This window comes from Chlorocebus sabaeus, chromosome 7 (assembly GCF_047675955.1).
Source record: "Chlorocebus sabaeus isolate Y175 chromosome 7, mChlSab1.0.hap1, whole genome shotgun sequence".
Taxonomy (NCBI): Eukaryota; Metazoa; Chordata; class Mammalia; order Primates; family Cercopithecidae; genus Chlorocebus; species Chlorocebus sabaeus.
Window position 1 is genome coordinate 135012160 of NC_132910.1, and position 23805 is coordinate 135035964.

Below are 23805 nucleotides of genomic sequence, written 5' to 3' on the forward strand. Positions count from 1 at the left end.
ACACTTCCTGGTATGGGAGTTGAGGAACACCTTCCACAAAGGGAATGTTATGCCCTTGTTTCAGGTAGGAAAAGAGAGAGCAGAGGATTCATCCTGCATCTGCTCATTTTCAATTGCTTTCAGCCCCAAATAAACCATATGTCAAAGTGGCATATTTTGGGGTGGCATATTCTGGACCCCTTCAATCGTGTAGGTCAGGACTTGCCAAAATACCTTCACTGAAATTCTAGCCTTGCAATCTTTACTTGACCATAGAAAAAGAATTCCCAGCTATCTGCCCATCAGGCAATTCAAAAAAGCTCTGAGTCCTGCTGCAGTAGAGAAATCTGTTTAACTTGGTTTCAGTCCTATTAAACATGAAAAGATAATACTCAGTAATTAAGGAAGTATAAGTTGAAAATACAAACACCTATGAGAATGGCTAACATTAAAAAGAAAGAACTGGCAAGACCAGGTGTGAAGGAGGATGCCGAGACCTCAGCTCTCCTGCATTACTGGTCAGAGTGCTGTGGGGAGGTCACCAGGAAACTCATGGTAGACAAGGGTAAGGTTTGTTATGCAGAATCAAGTCAGCACCTGCTTCATTGACTAGAGATTCCAGTGACTTCCACACATCCTTCTTGCCCTGATACTGAGAGGGAGATACTCTTACAAGCGGAGATTTCCTTTATAGATGTAGATTTCCCCTGCACAGGGATCTGTTTTCAGATTAGAACTCCTGTGTCTGCAGTTTCTCAAAATAATCAGCTCAAAATAATCCTTATGCCCAAGAAGCATATTTTGGGGTGGCATATTCTGGTCTTCTATAGTCATATTTTAAGATGGCATATTCTGGTCTAAATGGTCAGAGAAGACCTCACTGAGAAATTGAAATTTAAGCAAAAACTTGAAGGAGATGAGGAAGAAAGCCATGTGGCTATTTAGGGGAAGAATGATCTGAGCAAAGAGAAAAGAGGTGCAAAGGCCCTGAGACAGGTACATGACTGACTTCTCCAGATGAAAATCCATAGAATAGGGGCTGGACACCTAGGATCCTGTCCTAGTTCTATAGATTATTCCTGCCGTATGAGCCCATTTTCCTCATTTGTTGAATTAAGGCATTCAGCAAGGAGGTGACCAAGATCTCTTCCAGCTTGAACCTCGGATTCTAAATGCCCTCTTCTTTTGAGACTGCCACTTGCTTTTCTGCCCATATGACCCACTGGTCATGCTCATAAACCCAAGATTCACCGTTTCTCCATCCATTCAAAATAAGTCGAGGGAACCTGGCCTTTGCTGATCTTTTCATCTGTGCCTGACTCTGTTATGGTGATTCTATCTCATCAGCACCTTTTAAAAAGAAATCCAGTAATCTCACTGATTTGAAATTACCCCCATCCCTTCAACCCTCAGTTGCTAAATCAAGCAGCCTGACAAACACTCTATTTCCCCAGTTCTAAGATGCCATCAGTTATAAGATACTCTATCAATTTAATAGCAGCATTTCAGTGGGAGAAGGAAAGAAAAGAAGGAAGGAAGAGAGATTAGAAACAAAGAAGGGAGAGGTCAGGCGCGGTGGCTCACGCCTGTAATCCCAGCACTTTGGGAGGCTGAGTCAGGCGGATCACCTGAGGTCGAGAGTTCGAGACCAGCCTGAGCAACATGGAGAAACCCCATCTCTACTAAAAATACAAAATTAGCTGGGTGTGGTGGCATATGCCTGTAATCCCAGCTACTCGGGAGGCTGAGGCAGAAGAATCGCTTGAACTCAGTAGGCAGAGGTTGTGGTGAGCCAAGGTGGTGCCATCAAACTCCAGCTTGGGCAACAAGAGTGAAACTCTGTCCTCCCCCCCCCCAAGAAAAAAAAGAAAGAAAGGAAAAAGGCGGAAAAGAAAGGAAGAGATAGAGAAAGGGAGACAGAGAGAGAGGCGCACATCTTACTGTGTGTCTTCTTAAATGACTTTGGAATTCACTTATCCATGCCATTACATGCTGCTTTCATTACCAAAGTTTAACTCTGGCCTGTTTCATTATCAGAGACTAAATATTCTTCCACATGATTTCGGACACCCACAGTTACTCACAGCGGGATGGAGAACGCCACTTTCCAGCCATGCTTATGAGCTTGGCCTCTTCAGCACGCTTAAGATTGACAATGTAATTTTAGGGTATCATAGAGAATCCTAGTGGTTTATTGGCATTTCCTCTTTGGCTAAACTTATAATTCTGTTTTTCCTTATTTTAAAGATAAACATTAAGTAACTTCTTTTGAAAATCACTAGAAGCTTTTAAAGATTTTGGAGCTTGAATAATAGTTTTTTTTTTTTTTTTTAATGATGCATGAAGTAGTCATGCCAATTTCCCCTTGCTTTGAAAATTGTACCATTTACTCTGTGCAGTGGGGCAATGCTTAATGCCTGGCATATGCCAGGCAATCTTTTGCACGCATGATGATGACTTTTGCTCCAATACAGTAAAGCAGAGTTATCTTGTGAGAGACGCTTTCAGTGGCAATTAGGAACATGAATCTAAGTTAACAGTGTGCTGTGCCTACCAATGAAAATAACAAAACAGAGTGACACAATGGATGAACAGATACTTCCACGAAGCTGGCGAAGGTGGTGTGGCCGCAGGCGAGGCAGGCCACGTTGGCATGTCACTCCTCTGCACAGCTGCTGGAAATTTTTTTGACAGGGCATACATTACACATCCCAATTTCATAAATGTTAACATGTGAAAAAATATAAAATGAGTCTTCAACTAGAGGAAATATGGCAGTTTTCAAAAATCTCAAGGCCTTGGGAGTTTCAGTTAGCCTGCAAAGCTGGGGCCAAGTCCGTCAGCAAAAAATCTGTGTATTCCTCTTCCTTTTCTGTCCTTACAACTCCATCTCCAACCCTAACCCTGGAGATAAGAGAGTTCAAATCCCAGCTTGGAGGGGAAACCAATCTAAAAAGGAAGAAGACAACAGTTAAGCTTATTTTAAGCTTCCTGCCTGAACTGCCATTAGGTTAATTTCTTCTAGCTCAGACGTCATTTTCTGAAGGCTGACAGGAAAATGTGTACTTTCATGGCTATGCTAAGAGATGGAGGCTTTCTTTCCCAAGGCCTTGAACTTCCTTTAAATTAGTAATGGCGTGGCTATTGCGAAACACCAACTTGAATCTAATCAAGGAATTTGAAATTAATCCTATCCAAGAATTTTGCAGCTTTGTGTGGTCATGTGTGTGGTTATTTTGCTTTTGGTGGGAGGTTTTCCCCTTCTTTTCAATAGTTATAAAGCAAACAACCTTTTCATTGTGGTTAGAAGTCCCCACACAAAAGCTCCTCCCTTTCTTCTTACCAGTAAGAGCTGTGCCGTGCCACCTCTGAAACAATTCCCACCCAGCCAGTCCTTTAAAATGAAGAGTAAATCCCCTACTCCGGAAATTCCGGAAATAAATAACAAGAACCTACACAGGAGGGCAAAGCCAAGCCGCGCCAAGATGCAGATGTCCCTGGAAGAAATTGACTCAAAGCTCTGGAAGAAAGAGTCACCGTGTCTGGGCTCAGTGTCGCTCTCGCTCAGAGCCCAGGGTGAGCAGGCCCCGTGTGTGCCTTGGGCAGCCAGAGGCCCCTGCCAGGGCTTGCAGCCCTGCACACACACTGAAACCAGAAGATAAAGCAAACAGGACCTCAGGCCTCTGCCCCTCAGCCCCCGCCCTCCCTTCTGGAGCCACTCTGCTTACTGGAGACTGAAGAACAGCATCCCCGGCCGGGCGCGGGGGCTCTCACCTATAACCCCAGCACTTTGGGAGGCCAAGGCAGGTGGACTGATTGAGCCCAGGAGTCCAAAATCAGTCTGGTCAACATGATGAAACCCCATATCTACAAAAAATACAAAACTTAACCGGGCATGGTGCTGTGCATCGTAATCCCAGCTACTCCGGAGGCTGAGGTCGAAGGATTGCTTGAGCTTGGGAGGCGAAAGTTGCAGTGAGTCGAGATCGTGCCACAGAACTCCAGCCTGGGTGACAGAGTGAGATCCTGTCCCCCTCCAAAAGAAAATAAAGAATACCACCCTCCACCCCCACCTACTGGGTCAGCTAGAAACCCTTTCCTTTCATTCCTGGCCATGAAATCCTCCACATGTAACCCCTCCCTCAGCACAAAGGCTTTCCGATAAACCTGACTTACCTGGGTTGATCCCTTTTACAGGAAAAGGCTTCATTTTTGACGTTACCGAACAGCGCTGCGTGACACACAGAAGGCCTGGGTTTTTCCACCCACCGTCAGTCCCATCAGTACCCGCAGCCCTTCCCTGGGAACCACTATTGCAAGTGGAAAGAAATGCATTTGGAAGAGCAGATGTCTGATCTAAATAAGGAGCCATCACTGCTTCACAGTGACTTGTAACTGCACCTTTTGTATCTGCTTATGTTAAATACTCGTCTTCCAGCACAGTCTTCTTAAAATAATGACTGACTTTTGACATAGATGCTGGTACTTCTTTAGCAGATTTTGTCCATAGGTTTTCTTGAGGTCAGTGATATAGCCACAGTCCCTGTTGGATGGCAAATGTTTTGAAACATATTGTGCAAATTACATGTTTGTCATTAACTTCCTGAGTGTCAAAAGACAGTAACACTTTTTCATTGAGCATGCATGCATTTTTAAAAATCTCATTTTGCCAAACTTGTTTATCATAAAAGAAAAAAGGAATTACTAAATAACAAAATAAATGATGTGGGTGTGTATATATATATAAAAAGAAGTATTAACTTACAGGATCACAAGGTCCCACAATAGGCTGCCTGCAAGCTGAGGAACAAGGAAGCCAGCCCAAGTCCCAAAGCTGAAGAACTTGGAGTCTGATGTTTGAGGGCAGGAAGCATCCAGCACAGGAGAAAGATGTAGGCTGGGAGGCTAAGCCAGTCTAGTCTTTTCATGTTTTTCTACCTGCTTTTATCCTAGCTGTGCTGACAGCTGATTAGACTGTGCCCACCACAGATTAAGGGTGGGTCTGCCTTTCCCAGCCCACTGACTCAAATGTTAATCTCCTTTGGCAACACCCTCATAGACACACCCAGGAGCAATACTTTGCATCCTTCAATCCAATCAAGTTGATGCTCAGTATTAGCCATCACATATACTTTATAATAAACGACATAACCGTTGTAGCAGAAGCAGCAGTACTTTTGTATGCTCTGTGGAAGGACTGCTCAGCTTTTCTTTTCTGCACTTATTTCATATGCAACTAACCTATCATGTCTCGTGTTTCCCACTGACCCTGCCGAAAAGCCATGTGATGACATCGTACATCTCGCAGGCCATAGCACAGAACACACAGCCCAGCTGACTGGCACGCCAAATGGCTTGCAGGAGAAGAAGCATCAAATATTAATACCTTTCCAACTAGGCCTGCAGACGTGAAGGAGTTATCCATCCCTTGACACTTGTATGTGAAAGCACATTTTATTTGCAATCATCCCACATCCTGTGCTTAAAAAGGAGATACTCATTATGCTATGTCTGGAAAAGGTCAGAGAGAAGAACAGCATCACTTGTCAACTTTTGGATTTAATCACACATTGAAGTGAGAACTGTTTTTCTTGCACATGCAACTCAGACTATACTAGAAAAGACCATGGCAGAAGTTAGAGTAAAAGCAGAGGTCTACCAAGCCTATCCAGGTCAATTTAATGCAACCATAAATAGAAATATATGATGAATTTTCTTTTTAAGATAGGGTCTCACTCTGTTGCCCAGGCTAATCATGCAATGCGTGATCACAGATCACTGCAGTCTCAACCTCCTGGGCTCAAGCTATCCTCCTACCTCAGCCTCCCGAATAGCTGGGACTGCAGATGCACACCACCACACCTGGCTAATTTTTGTATTTTTTTTGTAGAGTGAAGGTCCTACTATACTGGCAGTCTTGAACTCCTAGGCTTAAGTGATCCTCCCACTTTGGCCTCCCAAAGTGCTGGGATTACAGATGTAAGCCACCATACCTGGTCTTATATGGCCAATTTTTCAAAATGATTATGTATATTTGAAAAGAAAATACATTCTCTATTATTAGGGCACAGTGTTGAATATGCATAAGGTCTACTTTATTATTAAGCTATTTAAACAACTTTGTTTATTTTCTTCCCATTCAATCTGCCTTGTACTGGCTGTGATGTTAAAGTCTCCTATCAACGTGTTTAATATTCTATTCCTATTCTCTCTTTGTGTGATTTCTGTTTTATATTGGTGGTTGGTGTGTTATTCAGTGCATAGATAGTCATAATTATTGTACATGAACTGTGAAACCTGGTTTTCAGTATTGCATAGTACATTCCATTGTCTCATTTAAGGCTTTTGGCCTGAATTAACTCATCTGATGTAATAACCACTATCCTATCTTCTTATTGTTTGTATTTTTCTGGTATATCTTTGCCAGTTTTTTATATTTTTGGCCTTTTGAATCATCATGTTTGATATATGTCTATTAAATATAGCATGAGGTCAGGTTTTGCTTTGTGGGCCAATTTGAGAATGGGTTTATTCATCACTATAACAAGAAAAGAGAGGAAACCAGTAAAGCCCAATCCATTTATTGGTATGACTCATATATTTGGTCTCAAGTATCATATTATTTTATAATTACTCCATGTGTCATACTTACCATATTTCCTTCTTTAATTGCCATATTTTATTTGGTTTTTTTTTTTCCATTTCTTTTGGCATTTCAGAATGTTTGTGTGTTTGTTCCAGTGGTTGTATTTATTCCATTTTCATCCCTTTTAACTTCCTTTTCTTCTTACTGAACATTCTACTGTCTGGTATGACCATTTATACTCTTCTCCTTCACCCTTTATCTATGTAACTATTAATTCTACTTCTCTGCTTTCTCCTTTCTTTCTTCCCCTCTCTTTTCTTTTTGATTGCATAATTTTTGCTTTTCAGAACACATAATATATGTATACTACTCTTTAATCCATGTCCTCGCCTGTGTTTTAGCTATACAATTAAAAATATTAAATTTTCACCACACAATATACTCTACTGTATTAGTTCATTTCATGCTGTTATGAAGAAATACTTGAGACTGGGCAATTTATAAAGGAAAGAGGTCTAATTGACTCACAGTTCCACATGGCTGGTGAGGCCTCAGGAAACTTACAATCATGGCAGAAGGGGAAACGAACATGTCCTTCCTGACATGGTGGCAGGAGAGAGAGAAGTGTCAAGCAAAGTGGGAAAAGTCCCTTATAAAAGCATCAGATCTCGTGAGAACTCACTTACTAACACGAGAACAGCATGGAGGAACTGTCCCCATGACCTAATCACCTGCCAGGAGCTCCCTCCCCAAACATGTGGGGATTACAATTTGGATTGCCATTCAAGATGAGATTTGGGTGAGACACAGAACCAGACCATATCAACCACAAAATATATTTTCGCCACCAGTCCTTTTGCTAAAATTTTTCTAGTTTTGCTCAAACAAAGCTCATCCTCTAGGAGAGCCCTACTGTACATGTGTACAGTATCCCTGAGTTATTGTATGTTGAAACTATTTTACTTTAATCTTGATATTTGAAAGAGCCTGGCTGGATATAAAAACATTGGCTCACACTCTGTTCCTAAGTCCTTTAAAAGGCTATTCCATTATTGACTTGCTTTGTCTGTTGCTTACGAGAAGTGTGATGCCCGTTTAGTATTCTTACCCTTCTAAGTAATTTGAGCTCTTTGCCTGGAGGCCCTGTAGTGGATTGAATAATGGCCTTAAAAAGAGACGTTTATGTCTAGGTCCCTGCAACTTGTGAATCTTACCTTATTTGATAAACCAGTCTCTGCAGATGTCATTAAGTTAAGGATCTTGAGACGAGATCATCATGGATTATCCAGGCGGGCCCTAATTTCAATGACAAGTATTCCTATAAGAGAAAGGCACAGGGGGGATTTGAGAGAGACAATAGAGGAAAGAGACAGGGATAAAGAGGAAAAGTGCATATGAAGACAGAGGTGGAGTTTGGAGTCATGCATTCACAAGTCAAAAGAACACCTGGAGCCACTGGAAGCTGGAAAAGGCAAGGAGGGATCCTTCCCTGGAGCCTTCGGAGGGGACACAGCCCTGCTGACACTTTGATTTTGGACTTCTGGCCAAAGTGAAATAATACATTTCTGTTGTTTTAAGCCACCAAGTTTGTGGTCATTTTTAACAGCAGCCACAGGAACTAACATAGGCCCTGAGGATTATCTGTGTGTGTGTGTGTGTGTGTGTGTGTGTGTGTGTGTGTGTGTGTACCTTTAAAGCCTCATAGTTTACTAAAAATATCTCAGTTATTCTCTCTAGGTCAGTTTTTCTAGATATACAGTGGGCCTCTTCAATACGTAAATTATATTTTCTCTTCTTTCTGGAAAATTTTCTTGAATTACAGTTCCATTCCATTGCTTTGCTTTTCTTCTCCAGGAGTTCCTATTATATGTATGTTGGATCTTATTTGCCCATCCTCCATTCCAATCACTTGTGTTTAACCCTGTTTACTTTATTCTTTATTCTCTTCATTATTTTACTGCCACTTTTCAATGTTGAAATTGTTCAATGTTCAAATCTATTATCCTTCAGTACCTTGTAATCTGTTCTTCATTTTTGAAATGATTTTGTATTTTTCTTGAATTTCATTCCATAGCTCAATCAACTCATTGCATGTCTTCCTATTTTGTGTCCATTATGGCCTTAGTTAAAAAATTTCTGATTCTGGGTTTTTGTTTTTTTTTCTAAATATATCCCATTGTTTGAAGATAACTACTTCAGTTTGGAACGTTGGGTTACACTTTTCTTCTGCTTTTTGGTTGGTTTTGGTTAAGAATTCTCATCAGTTAAACTGTAATGATTCTCATTTTTGTGTGTATGTGTTCTTCTAATAGTAGCTCTTTATGGAATTAGGTTGATTTTTTAAATTTAAAGTTTTTTGGAGAGGTTCTTAATTCAAGAATATCCTCTCCTGTCAGTGCAGTGCAGAAATGGGTAGTAATGGGATAGTGGGCCATCATGTCTTATTTCTCTCTACTTTCTGCAAGGTCCTCCATTTTTCCCTCTTACTTCCTTCTTTCTCATCACTGTCAAGTCTCTAAGGGGCACTACTCTTTCTTAGTTTATCTGATTCTCCCCAAGAAGCAATGCTTCTTTGAAGTTGCTATTTCTGGTTCTACTTATTTTCAATCCCCTTCCCTTTAACTGTGCTGTGAATGTGTCACTTAGCAGTGAAACTTTAACTTTCTGGAGGTGATTTTGTTTATGCTCTAAGTTTTCCCTGCTTCTTTACTCTTTTTCCTGGGGATTTTAAGTCTTCTTTCTCCCACTCTCTGTACACAGCTTACAGTGGGTATAAGTGATGGGAGTTCATTTGGAATATGGCGTTTGTTTCTCTACTTATTGGTCACTTAACATTTGTGGTATCCTCCATTTTCCACTAATGCCGAAGGCATGGACCATAGGTGATTATCTCATGCTCCTGTTGAATTTAAGGGTTTTGTGAGGAGGTCCAAATTAGATGGCAGCAATTATTCTGGAAGCTCCCTTGGATTAGTGTTTCTTAACCTTTTTGAATCCATTTTCTCTTCATCAGCATAAAAATCACATACACTACTGTCGTTTTTATAAAATTCAAAATAGATGAAATATTATAACTAAAAACAAATCAAACCAATGAGACAAAATACCATTTTCTTTCTAGACACACATTCTCCCCTCCACAGATTCTGATGTGTAAACATTTCTTTACCCTCTTCTCCAAATCACTGAACTGAATAATTTTCATAGGCATAATACTGAATCAGTAAAATTTTGCCATAGTTGTTTTGATGCATAAGTATTTCAATACCTCTGAATTTATATATTTTATGATACCATTGTCTTTTTTTCTTCACTTTTTACTGTCTGTTCTGTTCATTTTAAGTGGTGTAATTTAACTCACACCCGATACCTATAAAATTGTAAACAATATTGTTTTACTTTCCCTCTTCTTCTATATTATTTAGTTGCATTCTTTCTACTTGGTGAGAACATATTTACTTAGTATAATTCCAACCATGTTCCCCGTTTTAGTCTTAGCTATATAATCAAATACAGCAAATTTTCATCAACAGTCTTTTTGCTGAAGTTTCCCAGTAATCTTTTGTTGGATGAAGCTCGTTCATTAGGGGAGTCTTTGGAAGGGCATGTAAGGATGGTGTTTATTCGGTGTGGGGGCTTTGATGTGAGCAAAGGTGAAAGCCTCAGAGAAGCATTCCTTCTTGGAGGAGAATCAGATTCAAAGAAAAGCAGTGGTACTTCTTACAGAGCTGGCAATGAAGAGAAAGATGAAAGCAAGTTGGGGGGAATGTTAAGAATTTCTTGATGAAATGAAGGAGATACAGCTTTACATCACAGTGGTCACGTCACAAGGAAAAAACTCTGTTTTTATTATCCAGTTGTAATTTCAGTGTCCCAGGGCTTCCCAACCTGTAGGTACACATGATGTCATATTACTACTATATGAGCTGTCCTAAACATTCAAATCTTAACCTTGAGAGCCCAGCCTATGAAACCTCAGGAAATCAACAGCAGCACCCCCTGCCACTACCTTTTTTTTTTTTTTTTTTTTTTTGAGATTGAGTCTCACTCTATTGCCCAGGCTGGAGTGCAATGGCGCAATCTCGGCTCACTGCAACATCTGCCTGCTGGGTTCAAGCGAGTCTCCTGCCTCAGCCTGTTGAGTAGCTGGGATTACAGGCACCTGCCACCATGCCTGGCTAATTGTTGTATTTTTAGTAGAGATGGGGTTTCACCATGTTGGCCAGGCTGGTCTCAAACTCCTGACCTCAGGTGATCTGTCCTCCTTGGCCTCTCAAAGTGCTGGGAATACAGGTGTGAGCCACTGCACCCAGCCTCCACTACCATTTTTGAGGTCCCTTCCACCTTTAGTATCCAGGGTTCTCTGCTTTTGTGTGTCAATCCACTAAGTACACTTCTGCCCTCCCTAGCCCTGGAGCTGCCACTGCCTGGGCCAGCGGCATACCTACTGCGTTTCTGCTTTTAGGCAATTTTCATTCCTTAGCTAAGGCTTCTGCTTTCCCTACTGTCTTAGTCAGTTTGGGCTACTATAACAAAATACCTCAGACTTGGTAATTCATAAGCAATAGAAATTTATTTCTCACAGTTCTGGTGGCTGGGAAGTCCAAGATCAAGGCATAAGCAGATTCGGTGTCTGGGGAGGACCTGTTCCTCATAAATGGCACCTTCTATCTGTCCTCACGTGGTGAAAGGGGCAAACAAGCTTCCTCAGGCCTTTTTAATAAGGGCATTAACCCATTCATAAGGGTGGAGTCCTCATGACCTAATCCTCTCCAAAGGCCCCACCTCAATACTATTGCATTGGAGATTGTGTTTCAACATATGAATTTCAAGGGGACATAAACATTCAGACCATAGCATCTACTGATGCAGTCCTATTCCGGGATGTCTAGGAACTTTTACTGGGACACATGCCTCTGTCATTACTGGGGAAGTTCTCATCTTCTACTTAATCTGCCACCTCTGCTTAATAGAGGTGATATGGTTTGGCTCTGTGTCTCCACCCAAATCTCATCTCATGTTGTAATCCCCATAATCCCCACTGTTGAGGAAGGGACCTGGTGGGAGGTGATTAGATCATAGGGGTGGTTTCTGCATGTTGTTCACGAGATAATGAGTGAGTTCTGACAACATCTGATGGTTTTGTAAGTGTCTGACAGTTCTGCCTTCACAGGCTTCTCTCACCTGCCGCCATGTAAGACATGCCTGCTTCCTCGTCTGCCATGACTGTAAGTTTCCCGAGGCCTCCCCACCCATGCAGAACTGTGAGTCAATTAAACTTCTTTCCTTTATAAATTACCCAGTCTTGGGTATTTCTTTATAGTAGTATAAAAACGGGCTAATACAAAGGATAACCGGGACCGGAAGTGGCAGTTTTACACTCCCAGCCATTCTCTCTTCAAGGTATGCACACCCCTTGAAGCAGGCAGGTGTCTTCACAGGTTCAGGCAGCAGTCAAGACACTGTACCAAGAACACCTCCTACCACCTTCAGAGCCTAATTGGCCCCAGCTGGTCACATCCTCAGGCTAGATTCTTTTCCTGGGATCCATTCTCTGCATGCTCTTCTAGCTCTTTTCCCAGGAGCCTCCTCAGCCCCTACGTTAATCTGTTTACACAAACAGATAACACAGAAGGCCTGGCCCTGCCCTCATGTCTGGCACAGGTTAGGCTCTGACAAAGCACCTGCCATGTAAGCTCCCTCATTATGTCCTGAGCGTGGGTAAGATTCTAGCATAGGGTAGAAAGATACCAAGAAAGCACAAGAGCTTAATGTTTGTGGCTCTGTTTTATGAATATGTTGAAATATTCCCAGTTTTTAAATTGTTGAGTCAAAATGTCATGAATCCCAGGATCTAGTGGGAATTATAATGCCAACTGGTCCACAAAGGAAACTGTATCAATGGCCAGAATGAAGCAAATCAGAATCACTTCAATAATCAAAAGTTAATGTAATTCCACTGGGTGGCTTTATGAAGCTTAAAAAGTTTGTTTGAATCTATGTTGTTTAAAAAATAAAATCGGCCAGCCATGGTGGCTCACACCTGTAATCCCAGCACTTTGTGAGGCTGAGGTGGGTGGATCACTTGAGCTCAGGAGTTTGAGATAAGCCTGGGCAACATGGTGAAAATCTGTCTGTACAGAAAACACACACAAAAAAACTAGCTGGGCATGGTGGCATGCACCTGTATTCCCAGCTACTACTCAGAAGGCTGAGGTGGGAGGATGGCTTGAGCCCAGGAGGCAGAGGTTGCTGTAGGCCGGCACTCCAGCCTGGGTGACAGAACAAGACCCTGTCTTAAAAAACAAAAATCAAATTAAATTAACTGCCAGCAGGTTTATATCCCCTTCAACTTCTACCAGAAAGGAATAAATTCTCAGCTCCTTCTATGCCACTTGACAACAGAATTAGGCTTGCTCAAAAAAAGGATAGCTCAGAGAAGGAAAGACTAATTTTAGCTATATAGAAATTGGGGTCACATGTCTGAGCTCTGAGATCCTCAGTGGTCAAATCTTGAATTCATGTAAGTCTGAGAGAGGATAGGTAGATTGGAATCAGTGCTCCAAAATATGGATCTTAGCTATTTTATATGCAGATGGTGTGGCTGATATAACTGAATGCTTACAATGTACTTCATACTTCAAACTTTACATTATCTTATCTAATTCTCACCTTGCAAGTAAGGTGTTAATATCCCCATTTTATATGTGAAGAACCTTTTTCTCATAGATACAAAGAGATTTCCCAAAGTCGTCAGCAAATAAAAGCAGACTGAACCCAGGTTTATCTGATTTCAAAAAACGTATTCTCTTCCCACTACATATGTTGCTTTCCCATCTACGCTGGAAGGTATGGGATGCAGATTTCATTCTCTGGATATTCTTTCTTTGGATTTTTCACTCCCTTTGGTATTCCTGGCAGGTTTCCTGAGGTGTGACAGACATCCTGAAGAGGCACTCAGCACCCATTCTCAACTCCTTCTGGAGTCTCTTCCTGTACTGCAGAGGCGGGAACTCTGAGGGCCATTTCTCCAGTCTCACTTGCAGCTGGGGTTCTAACTGTGAATTAGGTTCAACCAATTATATGCAAGAGATTTTGAAGTCAGAATGGAGGCAGAAGCCACCTCCTCCTGATTGACTGTAAACACTGGCAAGCATGATTGTGGTAACACTGGGGCTTTCTGAAGCCGTGTCTCAAAGTTCAGCCACTGATTGCATGGGTGTTGAGAGACAGTTAAAGTGGTGGTGATAGAACTTTCTAATAAACAGCTTTCAGCTAAGACAATGTGTCTTCAGAGTCACTATTTCCAGCCACAGGCTCCTGATTTCCTCCCTTTACGGTGGTGGCAGATGCAGAAGCACCCGCAAGCCGGCTCCTCCAGCCTTCCCAACACAGTTGTAAACACCTGCTTCTCTCTAGACAATGCCTTTCTGCTTAAAATAGCTGGCGTGGTTTTTGTTTCCTGCAACTAAGCCCCATTGATATATGCTGTTTTCCTTCTTTCCCTCTCACTGCTGGTTTTCACAACCGCCAACCCTGCAATCAATCCTTTAAGCTCTAAAATGAAAGCCTTGAATATCTTCATCACTCCATATTCTGCTTTGTTTTTCTCCATAGAGTTGATTGTCACCCAAGGATTATTTTTATTATTTGTTGATTGTCCACCTTACTAGAATTTAAACTCCATTAGAACAAAGACTTCGTTTTGTTCACTTCTGTACCAACTCTCTGACATTTAGAACAGGACTAGAAAACAGTGGCAATTCAGCACATAGGGTGGAATGAACGAAATCTACTTTTTTTTTTAAACAAAACACTACTTTAAATTAATGCATGAATAGGGTCATCAACAAGATATTCTCAAGAACACCTCCTCATGAAACATTTACCTGGGTTTTAAAAATCTTCCAAAAACACAAAATGTCATGTGCGCTATGTAACTCAGCATCACATTTAGGCGACATCCCCTCCCAGTTTGCCTGAGACGTTCCTGGTTTTAGCACTAAAAGCCCCACGTCCTGAGAATCCCCTCAGTTCTGGGCAAACGAAGATGATTGGTTACCCTAATTAAATATGTTAGTTGCTGAGAAAGGCACAGTAATTACATTACTTTAGATCAATATTGCAAATAAAAGTTTGAAAACACAAATCCACCTGTGGTCTCCTTCCCATATCAGCTGTGTTGCACAGGATCCCTGGAACCATCAGGTAAAATCCAAGCAATGGCTTTGGGCTATATTTTATGTTTTTTACTAAAATTTCTATTGCTTGTACCCTGAGTATTGCAGAGCTGAGCCTGTGACATCTTTCCTGCATCTCAGTTACATTCAAAACATGAGCTTCCCAGAGAAAAGATCCTGCAGCATAAAGACATGCCCTGGAGTCCCAGCACCGGGCAAGTCCCCTTGGGAGACAGCAGAGTGAACTCGGCAGAGAATATGGATCAATGTTAATTCTGGGGATGAATAAAGACTTAGTCATCACCTTCCCCCAATTAAGGAACTCACTCCCATCTCGCTGCTAACATTATCCTGAAACTTCAGGCAGTCAGTTCCGGTGCCATGTGTGGATTTGGAAATGTCAATGCCTTTGAACTGGCACATTAGAGAAAATTTGGAGAATAAGAGTATTCTCAGATACACAACCCAAGCTGCCAGAGCATCTTGGATATCCTCTCCCTGATGATTCACGTGGAGAGATATTTGTATTTTAAAATGTGCTTCTCAACCAAAAGTGAAACTTAAAGCTGCTATCGCTGTGGAGTTTTTTTGCACCTGCAGGAAAAAAAAAAAAAAAAGTTGTGTTTTTTAAATTAACTGTTTTCGCAACACAGGCTGTTGCACGTGATATTGCTGTTTCTCCAGCCACGCATGTAAGGGGTTAACTGGGCAGCAGTTGCACGATCCCAGCGCACTACATTCCACAGCACCAGCAACCTCTGTCTGGACGTGTTTATAAAGCAGATATGGGGAAACTGACCAAACCTCCAAAAGGCAGTGTGCTTACAGGAACAGAAGCACATACACTGCTTTCCTTCCGAAGAAACTTGGTCAGACTCCAGAGCGTGCTCTTTTCAGACTATATGAACTCTGAAATGTGCTACATCTTGATCCTTCCACAGCACAACCCAGGTTCTTGGACAGACTTAACATTTTTGCTAAAACCAGCTATTAGGCCTGACCACTTCCTTCCTTCCAGGCACTATTTTCGGAAGCAGAGACACAGTGCCTCTGCACCTGCTGTTCGTGTGGCCACAGAAGAAACCCTCTACAAAACCCTCATTTGTCTGCACAGCAGGACCAGTGATGCCCAAGCCCAGACAGGGAATGGGAAGGTACCAGTGTCCCATGGGGCCAGTGGGGACCCAGAGGCCAGGCAGCCTCACAAGAAATCATCTCCCCCTGACTCCTGCCAGCTTCCTGCATCTCCTGACCTGAGACCTGACGGCTTCGCACAGCTGGGCTCTCATCTCCAGGCCTGTGGTTAGACACATTCCTAAGGGGGTGAAGCCAAGAGTCCCAGTCCTGTTCTTTTGACACCAGGATGGTGGGGCTCAGGGAAGGAGGAGATCCCGGGTATGACAGCCTAGTAGTACCCAACCTTGATTCACATGTTGGGGTGCAAATGAGATTGAGAAACAGCCTCAAGAAGCTGATGGTGTCACCCAACTGCCCTTGGGAGGAGTCCACTGCAGCCTGGGGACAGAGGGAGGTCAGGGTCATGTCCTACCAGCTCTGATCACTCTGGTCCTGGGCATGTCACTGTGCTGTGGGATGGAGTTTCAGGGTGAGGGAGGTGGCTGAAGAGTACCACGTAAAAACCAGTTTCTGCCTCCAAACCACACTGGTACTCAGCCATTAGCTGTTTGACCCCTGAATGCCAGGAACTCATCTTGGCCACCTGTGTGTAAACCTTTCCCTAGCTTTTGTCTTTTATCAGGAGAAATCGGGCAGAACAGTGGGGTTCTTTTTTTTCACCTTTGATCTGGGCTTATTTGTCCATAACTACAATAGCAGGGGGCCTTTACAGCCTAATGAATGCAGCGCTGCAGAGTGGCCTCAAGCAGAAGGAATGTCTCATGTTCCATCTCTCGGAATTAGGGGCAGGAGGCCATTTGGGTCTTACCATCTTTTCATTCATATGCAAAGTACTTCCAAAAGCACAAGTTTGAAAACTCAGACTCCTGAAATCAAATCACTCGTCTTCTTCACTTCTAAAATCTCTGTCTCAGTGGTGGCTACACGATAGTACGGTGCACTTTGGATTCGGGTGGGGAAAGGGTGTTGTGTTAGGGTTTGGATGTCCCAAGAATCTGTGTTCCACAGCCATGTATCTCTCTTCTTTTTTACAAATCCTTTTCAATAGACTCAGTATCACCTTTGGCAGTGGTTCACCAAAACACGGACAAAACGGTACGGTTGAGGGTGGATTTATTTAGATATGCAAATGGCATTCCAGAAGCCCCTTTGGTCAAGGCATGTGGATGTGCTGGGTGCTGGCAACCTCAAGGCTGGGCAGAAGTACACGTCCCTGAATTCACAGTTCACAGCTGTACAGTGAGCCCGTTATCAAGGGAGTGACCCAGGAACGGGCTGCAGAGAATGGAAACTATTGTTCCAAAGGCAGTTACACTGAACTTGAACTTGCTGTTAAGTGCACACGTGCGCACACACACCCAAGCCCATCATAAAAGCCTATCAGCTCGCACAAATACCAACCAGAAGCTTGTGTCGCTGGTACTTCCTCTAAGTGACGACAAGGTCCATGAGCTGCTCTATCGCCTTTTTCTTCCTGTCAACCCTAGGCATCCTGACACTAGCTTGTTTTCCTACGTTGCTCACAAGGATCACTTAGAAACAATATAGGCTTTCTCAGAAGTGTTTTAAACATGATTCTGTTTTTCATGGCCTTATTGGCAATGGAGTGTCATCTCTGGAGCTTAAATGATGCATTTTCAAGTCCTGAATTTTATTCCACTTGATGGGGTTTGAGAAGTCTGGTTACACTACAGAAGCAGGGGGAGGGCAGCAGGAATGGCATTTGGGACCTGAGATGCAGGAAGAAGCCCTGAGCCTGTGTTGGGAAGAAGGAAAGGGGAGGAGACCTGAGCTACCTTAAACCTTCTGATAACCAGGTCATGTGACTCAGGGCAACCTTCCATTACTGTTTTATTAATTTATTTAATAACAGGATGACTCAGTAAAAGGCTTTAGATGTAAGTCTCAAAGAACTGAATTCCTCCATTTAGGACGTGGGGGAAGAGCAGGTCTTCACTGAAAAGCAGGGTGCCAAGGAGCCAGGGAGCATCCCTTTCCTCCTGATAACTCCCCTTTCACTAAGAAACTGAGACAGTCAACGAAGGTGCTCCTTCCAGAAGCAGCCCCGCCTCTGTGTGTGGCATTTCAACTACAATGCATCCGCCAGGAAAATGCTCCAGTTGATTTCCATTCAGAGCCGGATAACTTTATGGCCGCTAATTATATCTGCTGCCACACATGGAGATAGGCACAGAAATAGCCTTTTGTCCTTTCATTAAAGGAACCTCTTCAAATATTAACTTAGCAATCTCCTCCACAGCCCCCCCGAGGGAGTAGGCAGGTAGCGAAGTTTTCATATTCTGATTTTACAGAATAAGATACTGGGAATGCAGGGGAGGCTGGTGCTCTGGCTTTCTCCAGGCCAAGACTATACCTTCAAACACCAAGTGGATGATAAAGACTGGTGTTCTTGAAGTCACCCCTTTTTACTCCACAAGACAGACCCGAAGTTTTGAGGGCAGGGTCTATGTGTAAGGCCTTGGGTCCTAAAAAGAATAGCGACGGACATGGTGTTGGAGCCCAACACATATTTCCTGTTGTGGAAAATGTCTTATCCATGCACCCCTCTAAGTGACATAAACACAAAACGTTCGTCGTACGTGTAAGCCTAAGGATGAAAACAGGAAAGACACAGAGGTGGGTGAACCTCGCTCATAGCAGAGAAGGAAACCAGTGGAGTAGCTAAAATACTCCCCCTCCCTAGGGAATGCTCCCAACACAAAGGAAGACAGACATTTGAGATAACAGATATGCTTACAAGAAAAAAGACCCCCTTCAGAGCACAGGGAATTAGGTTCAACTTGTGCCCAACTTGTGCCTTTGCCTCTTAGTGCCACTGTGAGCCGAGTAAAGGCATCTTCACGTTGTCTTCATTTCCTCCACATGAAATGGAGATGAATGCCTATTCTACAGCACGAGCGTGATGAAAAGACGGGAACTCATGGAAAACACTCAGCACAGGCCCCTGCTCAGGCGAGCACTCAAGAGAAGTCATCTGCGGCCTCACAGTAGGAACCTCCAGGGTTTCTTGTGGTCAACAAGGGAAAACATTTTGGTCCCCAAAAAGAAACAATACTTTGTCAGTCCTATTCCGTGATTGTGCTCTTTTAAAGCAGACACAGACAAAGCCAGGAGTGATGCCCCTTAAAAATTTAACTATATATCATATTCATTTATTATCAATCCACAGGATAATCTGATTGCTACATGAGCTCATAAAAGCTTTTCTCACCTTTACAAAATTAAAAAAAAAAAAAAATGGGCCACAAGGATGTAATAACAACTGCTGATAAACAAGAAAAGGAATCTTAAAATTATAAATTTGCTGTAGAAAAGATAAAAAACAATTATATTTTATTTAGAATTTTACCTTGAATAAAATATTCCCCTGTATAAAAAATAAAAAAGCTTGCTCTGGTTAGAATTAGAGTATTTTTGTCTTCAAATCTGGGAATTTGCATAATATTTCCATGATAGTTTTTCCTTTGTACCGCGTGGCATTCAAGCATAGCAGATTAGAAGGATTTTTTTTAAAGCAGTCTTAACATGGGACATTTGTAGAGAAATTCATTTCCTTCTTCTCCTCCGGATGTGGAATGGAAGCTTTGAGGGAAGGAAAAGTAGGAAAAGAGTGGGGTGGGATGGGATGGGTCGGGATGGGATAGGAAGAGAGGCTGGGGAATGGGCAGAGAAGGGGGTGCTGAGTGTGCTGTGAAATAGAGCAAGATCACAAGAAGGCCTATCTGTAAGTGCTTTAAGATAAGGTGCAGAAGCAGACTGCAATGTCGCTAGTGCTGCCTATGTACATATTCACAAGAATAAAAAATTCCAGCTAGTTCACATTATCTCGTCCATTCTGAGGCATCCACTCCACCTTGCTGGCCGTGACCGCAGGCAATGCAGCACCTCCACTGCCCTTGTTGGTCCTTGAACTTGAGCGAGTAGCCCTGGGAGATCCAGCAGGCTCTAGAAACACACGTCTACCAATGGGCTGGAGTCCTGAGTTAAAGAGAAGCTCCAGTACTGGAGTTGGACACGGCAATCAATGTTCTATTGTCAAGGCTTTTTCCCTTAGATTTGTCTAAAATAGGTGTCAGAGAGAAAAAAATAAAATACAAACAAACAACAAAACAAAGCCAAGAAGCCCCAATAACCACCGGGGAGAGTCAGAGGCTTAACAGCTCTTGACGCGGGCCTGGGTGATATCCGATGTTTTCTTGATGACACTGGCCCGGGTCTCCCGGTCTGGCCGACTGCTGCTGGATGCTGGGGTCATGGAGGAAGAAAGGGGGAGGTCTTGAAAAGGGGGCCAGGAGCTGTTGTAAGGCACCGGATTGCTCTCCTCTTTGATGGTGACCTGGAGGTCCGGTTTGTTGGAAGTGACGAAGGATGCCATGCCGGGCAGCAGGTAGGAGCCTCGAGTCCCCATGTTGCTGAGGTACTGTTTGCCTTCAATATTCCTCTTCCGCCAGTGTGGCCGCCCCTTTAAAGAAAGTAATTAAGATATGTATTTCCTTCTCCTTCTATTGGATGGCTTTTTAAAAAATGCATCATTGGCCAGGTGTGGTAGCTCATGCCTGTAATCCCAGCACTTTGGGAGGCTGAGGCTGGAGGATCACTTAAGCTCAGGAGTTTGAGACCAGCCTGGGCAATGTAGTGAGTCCTCATCTCTACAAGACATAAGAATTAGTTAGGCATGGTGGTGCACACCTTTAGCCCCAGCTACTCGGGAGGCTGAGGTGGGAGGATCACTGGAGTCCAGGAAGTCAAGGCTTCAGTGAGCTATGATTACGCCACTGCACTCCAGCCTGGGCAACAGAATGAGACCTTGTCTCAAAACAGCAATCCACAAATAAAATTTAAAAATGAAAAATGTGTCAGTGTTCCCATGTGTTGGTGCTTTAGCTGAATTTTTTAAGAACTGCAGAATGAACAAAGGCTTAGCACTTCTATATCCCTCAAGTGAAATCTATTGCACCCAGCTATTCACATGCCAAGTAATGGTTTTTCTTCCCTTTTCTTTTTTTTTTTTTTTAAATCAATTCCCATTTGCTACCTCCCAGAAATACTTTCCAGACTACTCTATGAAGGCAAGAAAAGAAGGCAGCAGCTTGGTTTCTGGTTCCCCTATGCTCTGCCGCTCGGCCCGATTATTCGATAGGTTTCAGGTCACCACGGCCAGTGTGGCACAGTGACTCAGTCCCTCAGTGCTGGCCCAGTCAACCTGAGCCAACCTGCACTTGCAGAGAAAAGGTAGTGAGGAACTTGGTGATATGCAATGTATGCCCCTTGATTGCTTTCAAATGGGGGTGGTTTAGAGCTCCACAGTGTGGAGCTCTGAATGAAGGGCTGGTTTCATTCAGAGAAGGGACTAGACCTGCAACCTTGAAGAAATCAGGCCAGGGTGTATATGAGTGTGTACATCTGTCTTTTCAGAATGCCTGCACTTTTTCTGAAAGTGTTTAGTACATGGGAAACCACTAATTCAAACAACCATGAGCTTCCCTCTCTCTTTCTCCCTCCCTCTCGCTCTCATTCACTCAAGCACAGACCCCCAGCAGGTGGCCAGCAGGAATGCTTTCCATCTCCATTCCAGCCACTCTCTGCCATTGTGCACGCCCCATCTATGGGAGGGAGAGGGGATGGGACCCACTCGGAATCAAGATGGGGCACACAACCAGCTCTGGGCATGGGTCACAGAAGGAGGGAACCCACACACACGTGGAAGAGGCTTTTGCTTAGCATTTTCTGACGTGTACTGGTCACTGCTTTTGGCTGGGAAGGCTGTTCTATTTTTGCCAGTGAAGTAGGATGTTTAAGTGGTAAGAGCATCGGCATTTCCTGGCCTCCACTTCATTCCCTTTTCCTGCCATCACAGCTTCTCTACCTGATGGTAACATTTAACTCCCTTTCCTCCCATTCAGTTCCAACATCGAATTTTATAACCCCAAACCCGAAAGTATGGTAAATTTTAGGTGACGCATATTTCACCACACAAGAAAATCCCAAAGTGAAGCTTGTGATCTAAAGGAAAGGTGTGTAACCAGCAGCAAGGAAAGCCCGGAGCTGGTGGGGAGGCTTTTCCTCGGCAGAATCGTAGGCGGTCGGGGCAGCGGCTTACCTCAGCGCTCTCTTCATCGCTGGGCACACTATCAGTCGTTTCGCTTTCTGTTCACAGAGAGAAAAACACAGGGCCATCATTCCTGTCCCTCAAGCCGTGCCCAGGCTCGGGCAGTGTTTATAAAAAGGAGACCGAGTAACTAAACTCATCACCTCCTCCCTTTGTAAAGTCAAACATTCTACATGGAAGAAGCTACAGTGAATTTCCACTCTGTAATCTTCGGAGAACCAGGCTTGAGAGCTGCGAGGAGGCTCCCTTGGCCAGGGCCACGCTGTGTCTACACTGGGCACTACCTCCTAGGAAGGGGCACTGGTCCCTGGGGCCATCCTCACTGCAGCTCCGTCCACGATGCCCACACGGGTTGTCTTCCGATCCATGCCAACCAATTCATTTAAGTTCCAATGCAGAGTTGACCATTTTGAAAAGGTTTTCCTACATTATCCCCATCACACTCAGATCCTTCCTTTACCTCTCACCCCTTTAGGACTTAGATCCTGGATTTCTAGAGTTGCATCTGCCATGTGGGTTACCGTAGATGGAGAGACCTAGGGTGCTCCCCATGATCCTCACCTCCTCGGGTTCACTTTCTTTGGGATTGCCTCCCTTGAGTGTGGATGGAATGTGTGTCTGCTTCTAATAAATAAGATACAGCAAAGGGGATGGAATGGATGTGATCCTGTGTCCATGATCATGTTACATAACACAGAAACCTGTTGGGAGAGGAAACACTCTGCCTTGCTGGCCTTGCTGAAGCAAGCAACCATGTTGGGAAGGCTCCTGTGGCAAAGAAGTAAGGACTGCTTCCAGTCAACAGCCAGCAAGAGACTGAGGTCCTTGGTCCAACAACCTGCAAGAAACGAAATTTTGCCAAAACCACGTGAGCTTGGAAGTGGACCCTTCCCCAGTTGAGCCTCAGATGAGACAGCAGCCCTAGCCAACACCTCCATGGCAGGTTTGCAAGTCTCTGCAGGAGAGGACCTAGCTAAACTACGCCTGGATTCCTGACTCACAGAAACTGTAAGATCCAAATGTGTGTTGCTTCAAGCCACTAAGTTTGTGGTTTCATGGTTATGGCAGCCAATCAGTTACCATCCCCATTTGGCCTGCCAGCTATGAGACACTGGGCAAGTTTCTCAACTTCACTGAGCTGCAGTTTTCTCCTCTGTAAAATGAGGGCACTGCCACCTGCTAAGAGGATTACATGGAGAGTGAGTGAAAGGGTACATGGAAAAGGCCTAGCAAGGGCCTGGCACACAGCACACACTCCGTACATCAGCACTGCTTAACCCTGGGTTTGCACAACAGGCTGGATTAATGGAATTGAATTTTAGTGATTATACACAACCTATGCTTATAAAAATATTTTAAAACGTAAAAACATTTTGATTTTGTAAAATAAAAATATCAATGGTGTGCGATTTTTCCAGTGTCCATAACCACTGAGAAATAAAATCACAGAGGGCAGAGCTTGTGCAATATTTAAGCATTTAGAGATCACTTAGCCTGAGCCATTCACTGTACAGACAAGGCTTAAAGAGTAACTGCAATAGCTTCTCTTCCTGATGGTAACCTTTAACTGCTTTTCCTCCCATTTAGTTCCAACTCTGAATTTAATAACCCCATACCCAAAAGTATGGTAAATTTTAGGTGACGTATATTTCAAAACACGAGAAAATCCAAAAGTGAAGCTCATGTTCTAAAGGAAGTGAACATTCTAAAAGAAGGGAGCCCTATGGGTCAGTGCCATGCCACAGGCTTTGCATGCAGGTCTCACAGGGGTCCTACGTCAGGAAGCAGCTGCT

General features: G+C 43.4%; 1 protein-coding gene across 5 annotated transcripts in view; it reads right to left on the minus strand.

Annotated features, from left to right (window-relative positions):
* Positions 1–19033: 19033 nt before the first annotated feature.
* Positions 19034–23805, minus strand: part of IRF2 (interferon regulatory factor 2) — an 86555-nt gene continuing 81783 nt past the window's right edge. For 4 of the 5 annotated variants that reach the window (XM_037994139.2, XM_073017760.1, XM_008000386.3 and 1 more), the window contains 2 exons: positions 22004–22050; positions 19034–20365 (listed from right to left, as the gene is read on the minus strand). In XM_037994139.2, coding sequence (XP_037850067.1) covers positions 20057–20365; positions 22004–22050 — 356 coding nt within the window. In that variant the 3' untranslated portion in view covers positions 19034–20056. The other variant, XM_037994145.2, reaches the window with a different exon arrangement.